The 14,812-nt window shown below is 36.2% G+C and overlaps 1 protein-coding gene across 1 annotated transcript; it reads left to right on the top strand.

Moving 5' to 3' along the window:
* Positions 1–10,808: 10,808 nt before the first annotated feature.
* On the top strand, positions 10,809–11,321 carry LOC110602055 (uncharacterized mitochondrial protein AtMg00810-like). The gene has a single exon (XM_021739482.1). It carries the CDS (start codon positions 10,809–10,811, stop codon positions 11,319–11,321), a length of 513 nt encoding a protein of 170 aa, XP_021595174.1.
* Positions 11,322–14,812: the final 3,491 nt, after the last annotated feature.

Raw genomic sequence — 14,812 nt, 5'->3', positions numbered from 1 at the left:
CATAAATCAAACCAGAAAAATGTGTAATTAAACAGTAATAAAGATTATAAAAATGTGGCTAAATTATGCTTGATCATAACCTTTGGGGGAAGCTTTATTATCTACTTGTCATCTACAAAATATGATACCCTATAAGAAAACTGATAAAACACCCTATGAACTTTGGAAATGTTATACACCTAACTTAAAATATTTAAAAGTGTGGGGGTGTCTTGCTAAAGTAATTCTTCTTGATCCTAAGAAATGAAAAATAGATTCAAAAACTTCTGATTGCATGTTTATAAGTTATGTTGAAACTTATAAACTCAAGCTTTTAAGTTTGCTTTAGCTTCTATACATAAACTTGCTTTAGCTTCCTGAGTCAGAATTTCCTCTATTAGAGTATCAATTGCTTTAGTTTCTATACATAAACTTATTATTCATCAAATGGATGTTAAAACAGTTTTAAATTGAGACTTAGAAGAAGAAATTTATATGATACAACCTGATGGTTGTATTATTTCTGGTCAAGAAAATAAAGTCTGCAAACTTCTTAGATCATTATATGGTTTAAAATAAGCGCCCAAACAGTGGCATGAGAAATTTGATCAAGTTTTGTTGAATGATGGTTTTACCTCCGTTGAAGTTGATAAGTGTGTATATACAAAACGTATAAATGATTGATTAGTGTGTATATACAAAATATATAAATGATGAATATGTGATTATTTTTTTATATGTGGAGGATATGCTTATTTTGGTACAAGTTATGATATAGTTTGTAAATCAAAAGTTTTTCTTGCCTCTAAATTTGATATGAAAAATATAGGAGAGGCAAACGTGATTTTAGGAGTTAGAATCATAAGGAAGAATGATAGTCCAATGGTATCACAAGAGCATTATGTTGAGAAGCTTCTAAAAAAGTTTGGACATTTCAATGTCAAACCAGTGAGTACCTCTTATGATCCTAACTGTCAATTAAAGAAAATTAGAAGTGACTTTGTTGCTCAATCTAAATATGCACAGATCATTGGGAGTCTGTTGTATTTAGTGAATTTTTTATCAACACCATTTGTATCAGTGCGTTATGATTGCCAAACGGCAATAGCCATTGCAAAGAATAAAACTTTCAATGGTAAGAATAGACATATTTGTCTGAGACATAATGTTGTTAAGCAACTGCTGAAAGATGGAACTATTTCCATTGATTCTGTGAAGTCAGAAGTGAATTTGGCCAATTCTCTGACTAAACCTTTTAGAGAGAAAACTAATAGATGAAACATCGAGAGGAATGGGACTTGAGCCAATTTGAAATTAACAGTGATGGAAACCCAACCTTTGTGATTGGATATCCCATGAAAAAGGTTCATATGGGTAATAACAAGTCACTTGTTAGTTCTGATAGCACTATTTATTGCTGTCCCTTCCTATGGTGTGAGAAGTGCTATACTGCATTAATGAGAGGATGAGATGAAAGCTCTTAATGATATTCATATCCTTTATGGGTGGTGTATAAATTACAGTATACACTTGATAATATCACCTATATAAGTGTGGAGTGGGGCCGCTTCTATGAGATTGTAGCATAATCTCTAGAGCACTTATGAACTACCAGGCGCACGCATGGCCTATTAGTGCAAAACGGCATTGACAACAAGATCTATGGAGTGTTATGAGATTGATGAGAAATTAACATACAAAAAAGAGTTTTGGTTTATAGAAACAAAAGTTTTACCAATTACTCTGTATGTAAAGTTTTATTAATCTAGGTCTGGTTCATAGTCTAAATAACACCAGATTCAAAACATATACACTAAATTTCTAAATCCAGCAATGAAAATCTTTTGAAATCTGTGGGGGATTGTTGTAAAATTAGTTTAGATTTCAAAAAGATTTTATGGTCATTAAAAATTTTATGATCGTTGAAGATTTCATGGTAATTAGAGATTTTATAGTCGTTGAAGATTTTATGATAATTAAAGATTTTATGGTAATTAAAGAATTTATGGTCATTAAATATTTTATTTATGAGATTTAAATATAATATTAAATATGACCGTTATAATTTTATTTTCAATATCTTTATAACCATATTGCGGTCAGTTTTCTCATAATAAATAGCTTTCGTCTTTACAAAGATTTACTCCCTTTTTTTTTTCCTTTATTCTTTCTTTTCTCTGTATTATCTGCTGGGTTATAAATCAGAGATAAATTCTTGTTATCCTGATCCTAAGAATTAAATTCCAGTAGAACCTGTTTAATTCTGGGGGATCACAAAATAAATTTTTAAGGATAATGTTGAACACGACTCATATTTCATTATTTTATCCTATTTTTCCAACAGTTTTTTGACGGTGGGAAGATAAATGGATATTTCTACTCTAATACAAAGAATTTTGACGTAAGAATTTTTACTTTGGTGATCTAAAGAATTATCATCAAAATAAGTGAAACAATTTACATGATAAAATTATACTTTTAAAAAAGAAAATAAATCATTTCAAAAAAAAGAAAATAAAAATTTAGAGCAACTCTAAAATATTAGGAATATCTAAAACAATATACATGCCTGAAAAATCCAAAAAGCAAAACTATTAGTAAGAAATTCTTATCCCATATTATTTTTCGTCACCAATTTGTTTGAGTTTATCTATAAACTATTAAAAATACATCAATACGAAGGAACGAGTTAATAACTCCTCTTATTAATAATTTCTTTGAGTGGAAAATTGAGGGCATTAGAACTCAAATTTGGGTCTCCCAAATAAATAATAATAATAATAATAATAATATATTAATTAAATAAAATAAAGTATTTATTAAAATTAGATATCAAAATATAAACAAATTCTGAGCATACAATATATAAAGCAATTATTAGATAATTAATTCTGAAGACACTAATCTTTTAACATAAATTATTATAAAGTTTATTCTCATATAATGTTGAGCTTAGAGGAACATGAATAAACTCTTATCGCGAGAAAGAAATCTGCAAAAAAACTTTGAAACAATTGAAGAGAAAATAACCATTTTTTAATGCATTTTTTTGGAAATTCTTTTGTAAATTACAATAAGATGTTTGAAAATGGATATAAAAGGAAAGGAAGCTAATAAACAAAATATTATTTAAAACACGAAATTAACATAGTAAGCATATATTTTTATTATAATACACATTTGTTTTAAATTTCCTTTAAAAATGACAATAAGAAGAAAAAGTAGGATACGAGGAATATAAGTGATGTTATTCACATTATATTTTTTTAGATATAAACCTATGAAATAAGATAAAACACTGAATGAATTGACTTGACAACCTCTTTATTGCTTAAATTACTGTGAGTACTACATAAATAATAAAATTAACTATTGAGAGAATCACATATCTGATTGTGGAGCCTGTGAGCTCTTTAGACAGTGTATTGAATAGAGTTTGAATATTATTAGAAGTATATCATATGATAGAATTATATCCAGCGTAGGTTGTAGTATTCTATATAAGATATGAGGTGAAATACTATATATATAAGGATAATATTAAGATATAGATAATGTCATATAGCGGTAGGATTCTACCACTTTATTAGAAAAGTTATAGAATATCTAAATAATTGATGTGGTTCGGATTATTGAGATTTAAATTTAATATATTTTAATACCAATCTATATCTTTAGATTGATATTGGGTGGTATATTTAGATGTTAAACTCTAGTCATTTAGAGCTTGAATTAAAATATCTTGATGCTAAAAAATTGAGGCAAGCCATTGCTTTCAAAGTTTTTTGGTGAGATGTTGTAATATTGGGAGAGTTATCACTTAAAAGATTTTGGGTAGTTTATTACCTAAAATAGCCTCGAACCTTAAGCGGTGATTTATCATCATAACAATTTTCTAAGAGTAAAAAAACATACGGATAGAAAACTACTAAAAAGTTTCTAATGACGTAACGCTTTTAGAATTTTGATAATAAATTGCCTTTTAAATTCTTGATGGATAATTTTCTTTGGGATTTTGATAACAAAATATCTATAAGATTCCTTATAAGTTTTTCCACCTTATGGTTTTTTGATGACAAATTGTTTTGTAAGGTACCTTGATGAAAATTTTCACCTTATGAAGTTCTTGATGAAGAATCGTCTTATAAGGTTCCCTTGATGAAGTTATTCGCCTTATAGGATTCCCTAACAAAATTTTTCACCTTGTGAGATTCTTGATGATAAATCACTTTAGTGGTTCTCTCTAACAAGCTTAATGCCTTATGGGACTTTGGCATATTCTTTTAATGGTTTGCTTTAATGGGTCCTTTTAATGAACTTGTTGTCTTATAAGGTTCTTAACAAAATAATGCCATGATGGTTTCCTGTGGCGAACTTATAGCCTTATAGTGTTCTTAAAAAAAAATTACCTTAGTGGTTCTCTTTAACAAATTTGTCATCTTGTAAGATTCTATCAACATATCGCCTTAATGTCACCCTTTGATGAACTTGTCACCTTATAGCATCCCGATAACATATCTTCTTGATGGTTTCCTTTGACGACTTGTTACCTTGTGGGATTCTAGTGACATATCGTCTTGATGGTTCCCTTTGACAAACTTGTCACCTTATGGGGTTATTGAAAAAGAAATGCCTTGATAGTACTTTTTAATGAACTTATCGTCTTATCTAGTTCTTGATGAAAAAACGCTTTAGTAGTTCCCTTTGACGAACTTATTATCTTATAGGATTCTTGAGATGTATTACCTTGATGGTTCCCTTTAATGAACTTGTCACCTTGTGGGACTCTGTCGACGTATCACTTTGATAGTTTTCTTTGATAAACTTGTCATTTTATGAGATTCTGGTGATGCATCGCCTTGATGATTCTGTTGAGGAACTTGTTTCTTTATGAGATTCTAGCGACATATCGCTCTTAATGGTTCCCTTTGACAAACTTATTATCTATAGAATTCTAGTTATTGAGATAATATTAGACTTATCTTATCAAAATAGAATTAAAATTTTAAATGTAAACTTATTAACATAGAGCTTATCTCTTAAACTTTGTATTTGTATATATAACTGCATTCTAATCAATACAAATTACAGAGAATACTTTTTCATAAGCGTTTTCATGATATCAGAGCTTTTAGGGTCTCAATAGGTTAAGTTTTGAGATTTTTTTTTTCCGTTTCTCTTTCTTTCCATTCTGCTATTCCTTTTCGTTTTTTATTCAGAATGTTGACCACCTCTACTTCTTTTGTGTCTGATATCCAAATCTCATCCAACCAAGTATCTCATCCTTCCTTTAGTGTCTCCAACATTCAAAAATATGTTAGCAAAACTCTGTCATTCACTAATTTTCTACTTTGGCATTCTCTCATTGTCCCTATTCTTCAACGCTATGATGTTTATAGCCATGTTAATGGTTCTATAGATCCTCCAGCTGAGACTATAACCACAACCCAAGGAGCATTTGTCCTAAACCCCGATTTTCTTATTTGTAAACAAGTTGATTCTCTTGTTTTTCATGGATCCAAGCCACTATCAATTCCGATTTTCTTCGTAGTCTTTTCAACCAAATGTCTCTCTTACTACCAAACAAGCTTAAGAAGCCATAAAAACTCTTTTCAAAGATCAACCCCATGCTAAAGTTCTCCAACTCAAAGCCAAATTTCACAATATCACAAAAGATACCCTTTCTGTTGATGAGTATCTTCAAAAACTCAAAACTATCTATGACTCCCTTTGTACCATTGGTCATGAGATTAGTGAATATGATCTTGTTATGCAAATTCTAGAGGGTTTGCCATCTGAGTATGAGAATGTCGTTATAAACTTGAGTAGCCACAAACCCCTCCTTTCCTTTGTTGAAACTTGTACTACCCTTTATTAACAAGAACTTTGATTGCAAAATCATTCAAAATGGCAGTCTTCTTTGTATGTTTCTAACTCTGGTTCTCAAACTGTCCTTGTTGCTTCTGAACGTCTTAATACTGGTTCCTATCGTAGTTGAGGGGATTGTGGCCAAAACCGAAATTTCACTCCTGAGTATTCTTTTCATAATAATAACTCTTCCTATAGTGGTAGTGGTTGGCATGGACGTGGTAGTGGTAGTTATTACCAACCTCGGTACAAATACAATTCTTCATTTAATCCTGAACTTCTTGGTCCACGACCACCCATTGCTTCTGCTTATCAATCTCAGCAATCTGTTCAATATCAAAATTATTTTGATTTTACTCACTTTGGTCGTGAGTGTCCTCTATTTCTATCTTAAAATTCATCACCCACACTAAATGCTTTCAATTGGTCTTTGTTGCACTACATCTTCAAGAACCAGGACCATCGTCTTAGCTTCTAGGCACTTGAGCCTTTTCTCATATGATTAATAATCTAGGTATTCTTTCAAAAAAGGATCCCTATCATGGTTCTGATTCCTTTATGTTTGGTAATGGATTGTCTCTTCCCATTTCTCATATAGGTCAGTCTAGTTTGCTTCTTTCAAATAAACGGTTTTTATTGCGTAATATTCTGGTTATTCCATCTCTAATAAATAATCTTGTTTCTGTAAAGAAATTTACTCGTGACAATTCTTGTTCTATTGAATTTGATTCGTATGGTTTTTCTGTGAAGAATTCAGATGTAGAAACCACTTCTTAGTTGCAGTAGTCCAAGAGACCTTTATGAGTTTCCTTCTGTATTTTTATCCTCTCTAATTGGTTCTAGAAGTCCTCAAGCCATACATAGTTCACCTCTGCTATGGCATTGTCATTTGGGTTATTCAAATTCCACTTTTTTTTTAAAGTTTTTCGTTCGAGTCATATTTTTGTTAATTTCAATAAATTGTCTTGTACTACTTGTCCTTTATGCAAGCATTCTTGTTTGTCTTTTTTGTCTAGTCATGTACAAGCTAATGCTCCTTTTAATTTAATACATTTCGATGTTTGGACTTCACCTGCTGCTTCTTTTAGTGGCTTCAAATACTATATAATTTTCATGGATGACTATTCTCGTTTTGTGCGGTTGTTTCCACTTAAACAAAAGAGTAAGATTTTTTATAATTTTGAGAGATTTTATAATTTTGTTAAAACTATATTTTTATGGATGACTACTGCTCCTTTATAATTTTTTTATGGATGACTATACTCAATTAAAACTTTGCAATGTGATGGTGGTGGTGAGTATCAAGTAAAGATTTTTAGAATTTTACTTCCAAAAAGGTATTAAGTTACAGTACTCTTATCCCTATACTCCGCAATAAAACAGAACTGCTGAAAGATTGCACTGTACCCTTATTAATATGGTTCATACTTTGCAGGTTCAATTAAAGTTGCCTTATGAGTTTTAGGTTGAGGTCATTCATACTTCTGTGCATATCTATAACATTTTGCCCACTCTAACATTATCTTCGGTTTGTCCTTATGAAATGTTGACAAAACAGCCTCCTTCGTACTCTCATCTCTCTATTTTTGGTTGTTCCTATTTTCTAAATTTATATGTTCAAACCCTACATAAACTTGCTTCTTGTTCAGTTCACTGCATTTTCTTAGGTTATCCAACGAATTACAAGGATTACCATTGCTATGATCCTATTACAAAAAAGGTTTATATTTACAGATATGTTGTGTTTAATAAATTTGAATTCCCCTTATGCTTCTTTATCTGTTTCGCAAGTGTAATACCCGGCTAGACCCGGTGTCGGAATTCCTACCTTTTGGCGGAATTTCCGATGGAATCCGGAATTCTCGGGTGTCGGAGCCTTCTTGAAGGGGTAAAATAAGATTTTCATAGAATGTTTTAATGTTTTTAAAGTTTTAACAAAGAAAGAAAATTGAGTTTTGAAAGAAAAGACCAAGGAGGGAAAAAAGCCAAGTTCGGCCGCCGAACATTGGGCTCTTGCGGAAGCACCTTTGGCCCCCGAAGGTGGTTTGGCCAGCCACCTATAAAAGGCCCAGTGTCCAAAAATGGGCGAATTTTCTCTCTCTATTTTCGGGCATAGGTGAGATTTCGCCCTCCCATGGTTGATTTTGTGTTTCCTTCAAATCCCTTCAAGTTTTGATGAGTGTTTACCTTTGTTTTGAAGATTTTTGAGCTAAGATCAAAGTTTTGAAGTTTTGAGACCCCCGGAGCTCGATTTCTCCCAATCTCCGAGTTTGGATCACATCTCCTCTCGATCTTCAAGAGGTAAGTGTAGATCCAAGCCTTTTATGATGTTTTAAGTAAGTTTTAAGGAGTTAAGGGTTTTGATGCATGTTTAGAGTAGATGTAAAATGTTAGGGTTTATGTTAGTTTAATGATAAATGTGATGCCTTGTTGATGTTTGTTGGGGTTTAGGCTAGTTTTAAGCCCCTATATGCTTGAAAATGTGTTTATGCATGCTTTTGAGTGTAGAGTATGAGTTTGGAGGGTTTTGGGACGCTAGTTGTGGGATGGCAGAATCGAGTTCTGCCACCCAGAAGGATCCAAGTTTGGCCGCTGAAGCAAGGTTCGGCCCCCGAACCTGCCAGGGGAGGCAGTTTTGGCCGCCTAACCTCGCCCCCGAAAGTTAGACTTTCGGCTCTGGAGGGAAGTTTCGGCCGCCGAATCTGCCCCCGAAGGATGGTGACTTTCGGCTCTAAAAGGACCTTCGGCCGTCGAACCTGCCCCCGAAAGTGTCTAACTTTCGGATCTGTAGGGGCTTTCGACCGCCGAACCTGCCGCCGAAAGTCCCCTGCCCAACCTTCCTTTGCCTGTTTTTCTATGCATGTTTATGATGTTTTAGAGGGTTTTTGGGGAAATGTTTAGAGTCTTTATAGAGTTGTTTGGTCCCTCATTTGAGTCCACCTGTGTAGGATCGGACCTGAGGAACCGAGGTGATCAGCAGTGAGATAGTTGGTTCGAAGTTAGTTCTGAGTCAGCCAAAGGTGAGTAGAACTAAACTAATCTCTTATTTCGAATAATCAAATGTTTTGCATGTTCATGCATCATAATATGTAATAGGTTGTTTGCATTAGAATTCACGAATATGATGCATTGCATTATTTATTGTGGGTGTGGATGGACAATAGGACGACCCATTAGCCCTCTAGATTTTATGCTATGTAATAAAAGTCCTGAGGAACCCCATCGAGTGCCGGGCACAGAGTACAGGAAAGATCGGGTGTGGCCTATACTACGCCCCTAGCACAGAGCTTATGTTATGTAATAGAAGTCCTGAGGAGCTCCACCGAGGGCCGGGCACAGAGTAGAGGAATTTTTGGGTCAGTCCATCCGTGATGTGAATTTTTTGTGCTGTGACGCATTCCATGAAAGCATATGTTTATTAAATTATTTTTATTGTTCTGCTCACTGGACTTTAGTAGCTCACCCTTTTCCCCTAACCCCCAGGTTTGCAGGGTCAGAGATAGCATAAGAAGTCAGCAAGGGTAAAGGCGTTGTATATGTAATAGATTAGTAGTGGACATGAAATGACATGTAATGTAATGAGGATTAGTATTGTACTTGGCCCTAATGTATGGTTAATCCCTTTGGTACATGATCTTTATAAAATGTTTTTAATGATGATATATGTTGAACCAAGCTTGACGTATGTAATGTTGACCCAACTAGAGCATTTGATGAGGGCTCTAGTATGGGGTTTGTATGTATAGAGTTATGGTGCATGCACAGGTCAAGCTTGGTGTATGAAAAGTTTAAAATTTTTATGTAAATGTATGATCATGTATGGGATTTATCAGGTATGAAAGGATGTATGTTAGGCTTGCTACGGGTTCCGGCGACCTTAAGTCGATCTGAATCCTAGCGCCGGTAGCGGTCCGGTTCCCAAGTCGTTACAGCAAGACTCCAACCCTAAGCCAAATTCGTTCACTACACTCCCTCCTTTTTCTCAACATGTTACTAATCTTCAAAACTGAAGTCCAATCTCTAATTTTTCTATTTTTAAGTCTCCTCTAAATGTTACTACCTTATCTCCTACAATCGTATCTCCTCTAACTCTCTCTCCTATAATCGATTCTCAGTCCAATACTTCAATCCCATTCCTCTTCAAATCATTTTAGATCCTCAAAATATCGATAATGCTTCTTCTCATCCTATTCCTAAAACCCATCCTATGTTTACTCGTTCTAAAACAGGTCACAGTAAACCCAAATACCCTCTTTTTTTTTTTTTTTTTTTGCGATTCATACATCTACTTCTTCAATATTACTTGAACTATGTTCTTGTAAGGAAGCTGAAAAAAATATTGAGTGGCACCAAACCATGTCTCAGGAGTATGATGCACTTATGGCCAATGAAATCTGGAAATTGGTACTAAGATCAGTTGAAAAAAAATGTAATTGGTTCGAGGTGGGTTTATATAGTGAAATTAAGGTATGATGGTACTTTAGAGTGGTATAAGGCTCATCTAGTTTTTTGCTCAAGCTGTTGGAATTGACTATGATGAAACATATAGTTCGGTTATCAAGCCAACTACATTTCAAACTGTGCTCTCTTTTGCTACTTCAAATGATTGGCACATTCATCAATTAGATGTTAAAAATATATTTTTACACGGTTTCTTAAAGGAATATGTTTATATGACTCAACCAAAGGGCTTTGTTCATCCAATTTATCTAGATTACGTTTGTAAATTGACCAAGACACTGTATGGTTTAAAACAGACTCCAAGGGCTTGGTTCGAGAGGTTTATTGCTTTTCTAAAGGAAATGAGGTTTCAGTGTAGTAGAGCTGATTCATTAATGTTTGTTTTGAACCAAGGTTCTGATATTGCTATCTTGTTATTGTATGTTGATAATATAATTTTGACCGCTTCTTCTTCTATTTTATTTTCAAAAATTATGTCTTAATTGAAGTCTAAATTTACAATGAGTGATTTGGGTTCCTTGCACTATTTTCTTGGAATTCACATGGTTAAGAACAAGAGTGGATTATTTTTGTATCAAGCAAAATATGTTGCGAATTTGCTTGTGTGTACAGGTTTGGAATTTACAAAACCCATGCTTAGTCCTTTTGTTATTAATGAACCTTTGGCTGCATCTGAGGATAGTCCATTGATTGATGATCCAAAGCTTTATCGGAGTTTAGTTGGTGCTCTTCAATACTTAACCTTCACATGGCCAGATATTGCTCTTGCAGTAAATCAAGTTTGTCAGTTTATACATTCTCCTCACGAGGTTCATCTTAAGGCAGTTAAGGGGATGCTCCGCTATATAAAAGGTATTGTTTCTTATGGGTTACAATTATTTAAATCATCTACACCATCTCTCCTAACTTATTCAAATGCTAATTGGGCTGGTTGTCACGACACACATCGCTCAACAACTGGTTTTTGTATATTTTTGAAAAAGAATTTAATTTCATGGTCTGCCAAGAAATAAGCTACGATTTCGTGTTCAAGTGCCAAAGCGAAATACCGAGCAGTTGCAAGCACTGTTGCAGAGTTGTGTTGGATTTGAAATTTACTCCAAGAATTGTCTGTGCCGTTGCGAGATCCTCTTTTAGTTTGATATGATAATATTTGTAACAGCCCAGAAACCGATACCCCCTGTAACGGCCCGAACCGCCACCGGCGCTAGGATCCAGATCGGCTTAAGGCCGCCGGGACCCGTAGCAAGCCAAACATACCTCCTATCACCTGGTCAAATCCCATACATGATCAAAACTTTAACATAAAAACTTAAACATATGAGGTAAAGACTGAACCTGACCTGTATGCGACATAACTGAAAACATAAAAGGATCCCCTACTAGAGCCCTCATGAAAACTCTAGCTGGGTCAACATAACATACATCAAGCTGGGATTACATCCAAGGAACTAGAACCTAACCTGTGCATGCATCAAACCACAAACATAAGACCTCCTCTAGGGTCCTCATCCATTACCATAGCGTGGTAAACAACACATGCCACAAGATTAGTTCAAACATAACTCAACAATAAACCAAAACATACATCATGTATTAAACAGGGACTAACCAAGTCTCAGGGCCAAGCACAGTTCTAATCCATAAACATAACTCTACTATACTTTACATTACATTCTCTTACAAATCATTGTCTTAATTTACAATACATGTCCACACTAAAACACTAATCTAATACTATTACAAAAGCAAAGCCTTTTTACCCCTGACGTCTTCCCGATCAACCTCAAACCTGCAACACTGGGGTTAGGGGAGAGGGGTGAGCTAAAAAGCCCAGTGAGTAGAAACATAGAAAAACAGTTCATTAATTACATGCTCTCATGAAATGCGTCATAACACAAAGAAATCACATAACTGTATCTTGTCCGTCTCGGGGTTCATGCAAATAAATATTCCCCACGGACTGTTTTTGAGAGTTCCTTTTTGCTAGCATCCTTTACTCTCAAGGATCGGACATGACCTCAAAATTCCCTCTGTCGGTGCCCGGCTCCCCCAAAGGAGCTCACACAGGACTTTCACATACATGGCAGGGTGCCTAGTCCACAGAGAGCTCACAAGGACTTTCCTACGTGTACTTGTCCGGCTCTTGAAGGACTCACCCAAGACTCAATGACAGATATGGGCTATTGAAGTCGCCTTGGTCCAAACCTCCTGAATCAACATCAAATAATGCAATGCGCCATATTCGTGAAACTAGTGCAATCAATCCTATTACATGTAATCATGATGCATGAACATGCTTTAGGCATTAGATTTCGTACATAAAAGATTAAGTTTAGTTCTACTCACCTCTGGCAGACGCTGAACCAACTCTGCAACTGCTAACACTGATGGCCTCCTCGATCCCTCGGGTCCGATCCTACACAGGTGGACTCGCATGAGGTGCCAACACACTCTAAACAACTCATAAACATACCCCCAAAAACCCCCCTAACCATCACTAAAACATGCATAGGAAACACCCAAGAAACGGCTGGACAGGGCACTTTCGGCGGCACCTTCGGCGGCCGAAAGTCCCTTCCAGAGACGAAACTCGGGTAGGTTCGGCGGCAGGTTCGGCGGCCGAAACCCCAGGACAGAAACGAAACTCAGCCTTTGGGGGCACGTTCGGCAGCCGAAAGTGTAATACCCGGCTAGACTCCGGTATCGGGATTCCTACCGTCCGGTGGAATCTCGGTTGTCGGAAACCTCTAGAAGGGTAAAACTATGATTTTATGAAATGTTTTCATGTATTTCATGTTTTTAAGTAAGAAATTAAATGAGTTTTTGCATGAAAAGTCCTTGGAGGAAAACCCAGGTTCGGCCGCCGAAAGTCAAGTTCGGCCGCCGAACATGCATGCGTTTTTGGAGGCACGTTAGGCCCCCGAAAGCGTGAGTGAGGGAAGTCAAGGTTCGGCCGCCGAACCTCATGTTCGGCCGCCGAACATTTGCATGGATGCGGAGGCACATTCGGCCCCCGAACGTGGTCTGGCCAGCCGCTATAAAAGGGTCCCTTAGCCAAAAATGGGCGAGCTTTTTCTCCCTATTTCGGCCAAGGTGAGCATTCCGCCATCCTTCCCCAATCTTGAGTTTTTCCTTCCTTTTTCCATGATCTTTACAAGTTTATAACTTTGGTTTTGAAGATCTTTGAGCTTAGAACGAGTTTTGGAGTTTGGAGACCAAAAGTTGGAACTTCCCCCATCTCCAAGTTTAGATCTCCTCAACCCTCGATCTTCAAGAGGTAAGAGCCGATCTTAAGCTCAATGTATGATTTAAACAAGTTTTATGAAGTTTTAAGGGGTAGAATGCATGTTAGGGTATATGTTAAACCTATGGGTTTTTGATGACTTTTTGAACAATGTAGCTTGATTGTGTGTGATTGAAGTGTTGTAGATGGGGTATATGCATGTTTGAGGCCCCTAGGAACTTGTATGCATGCTTTGGTTGAACAATATGCATGTTTGGAAGGTTTGGAGGCGAAATGTGCTAAGGGAGCCAAGTTTCTGCCCTTTGGCAGAAACCAGGTTCGGCAGCCGAAGGTACTTTCGGCCGCCGAACATGGCTGGGGAGGCAGGCCTTTCGGCTGCCGAAGTTGCCCCCGAAAAGAGACTTTCGTCTCTGTCTGGCACTTTCGGTCGCCGAAGGTGCCGCCGAACCTACCTGAGTTTCGTCTCTGTCCAGGACTTTCGGCCGCCGAAGGTGCCGCCGAAAGTGCCCTGTTCAGCCATTTCTTGCATGTTTTCATGTGATGTTTTCAGGATGTTTTAGGGGGTTTTTGGGGAGTATTTTAGAGTCATGTTCATGTATGTTTGGTGCCTCATTTGAGTCCACCTGTGTAGGTTCGGACCCGAGGAACCGAGACCCCCGGTTGTGAGATAGTCGTTCAGAGTTCGTTGTTAAAGCTTCAGTTACCAAGTGAGTGGAACAACCCCCTTAAGCTTTAAAGTAAATGAATAAATGAATGAATCATAAAGCATTGCCCATGCATCATTATGCCATGCAATATTAGGTTGTTTGCATTAGAATTCACGAATATGTTGCATTGCATACTTTGTTGTTGATGTGGATGAATGTTGAATGATCCATTAGCCCTTGTATGTCATGATAGCCTATGTGAGTCCAGGTGTGCCTCCTACGGCTCTACGCCCCTGGCACTATGACTGATTATGGAAGTCCGGGTGTGCCTGCTACGGCTCTACGCCCCCGGCATGTATAAGTAAGAAAGATTGGGGCTAAATGGTGAGAAGTTCATCCTTGTTGTGAAATGTTTGTGTTATGGCGCATACATGAAAGCATGAATAAGAAAAAGTTATATGATAATAATAATAATAAAATGAATAATAATATACCTAAAAATGGAGGAATTAAAACAAATGTTTTTAGTTTCTGCTCACTGGGCTCTAGTAGCTCACCCCACTCCCTTTATCCCCAGAGTTGCAGGTACAGGATAGATCAAGAAGTCGGC

Source organism: Manihot esculenta, chromosome 15 (genome assembly GCF_001659605.2).
Source record: "Manihot esculenta cultivar AM560-2 chromosome 15, M.esculenta_v8, whole genome shotgun sequence".
Classification (NCBI taxonomy): Eukaryota; Viridiplantae; Streptophyta; class Magnoliopsida; order Malpighiales; family Euphorbiaceae; genus Manihot; species Manihot esculenta.
Note: the sequence above shows the minus strand (reverse complement) of the source record. Positions and strands in the feature narration are given on the sequence as shown.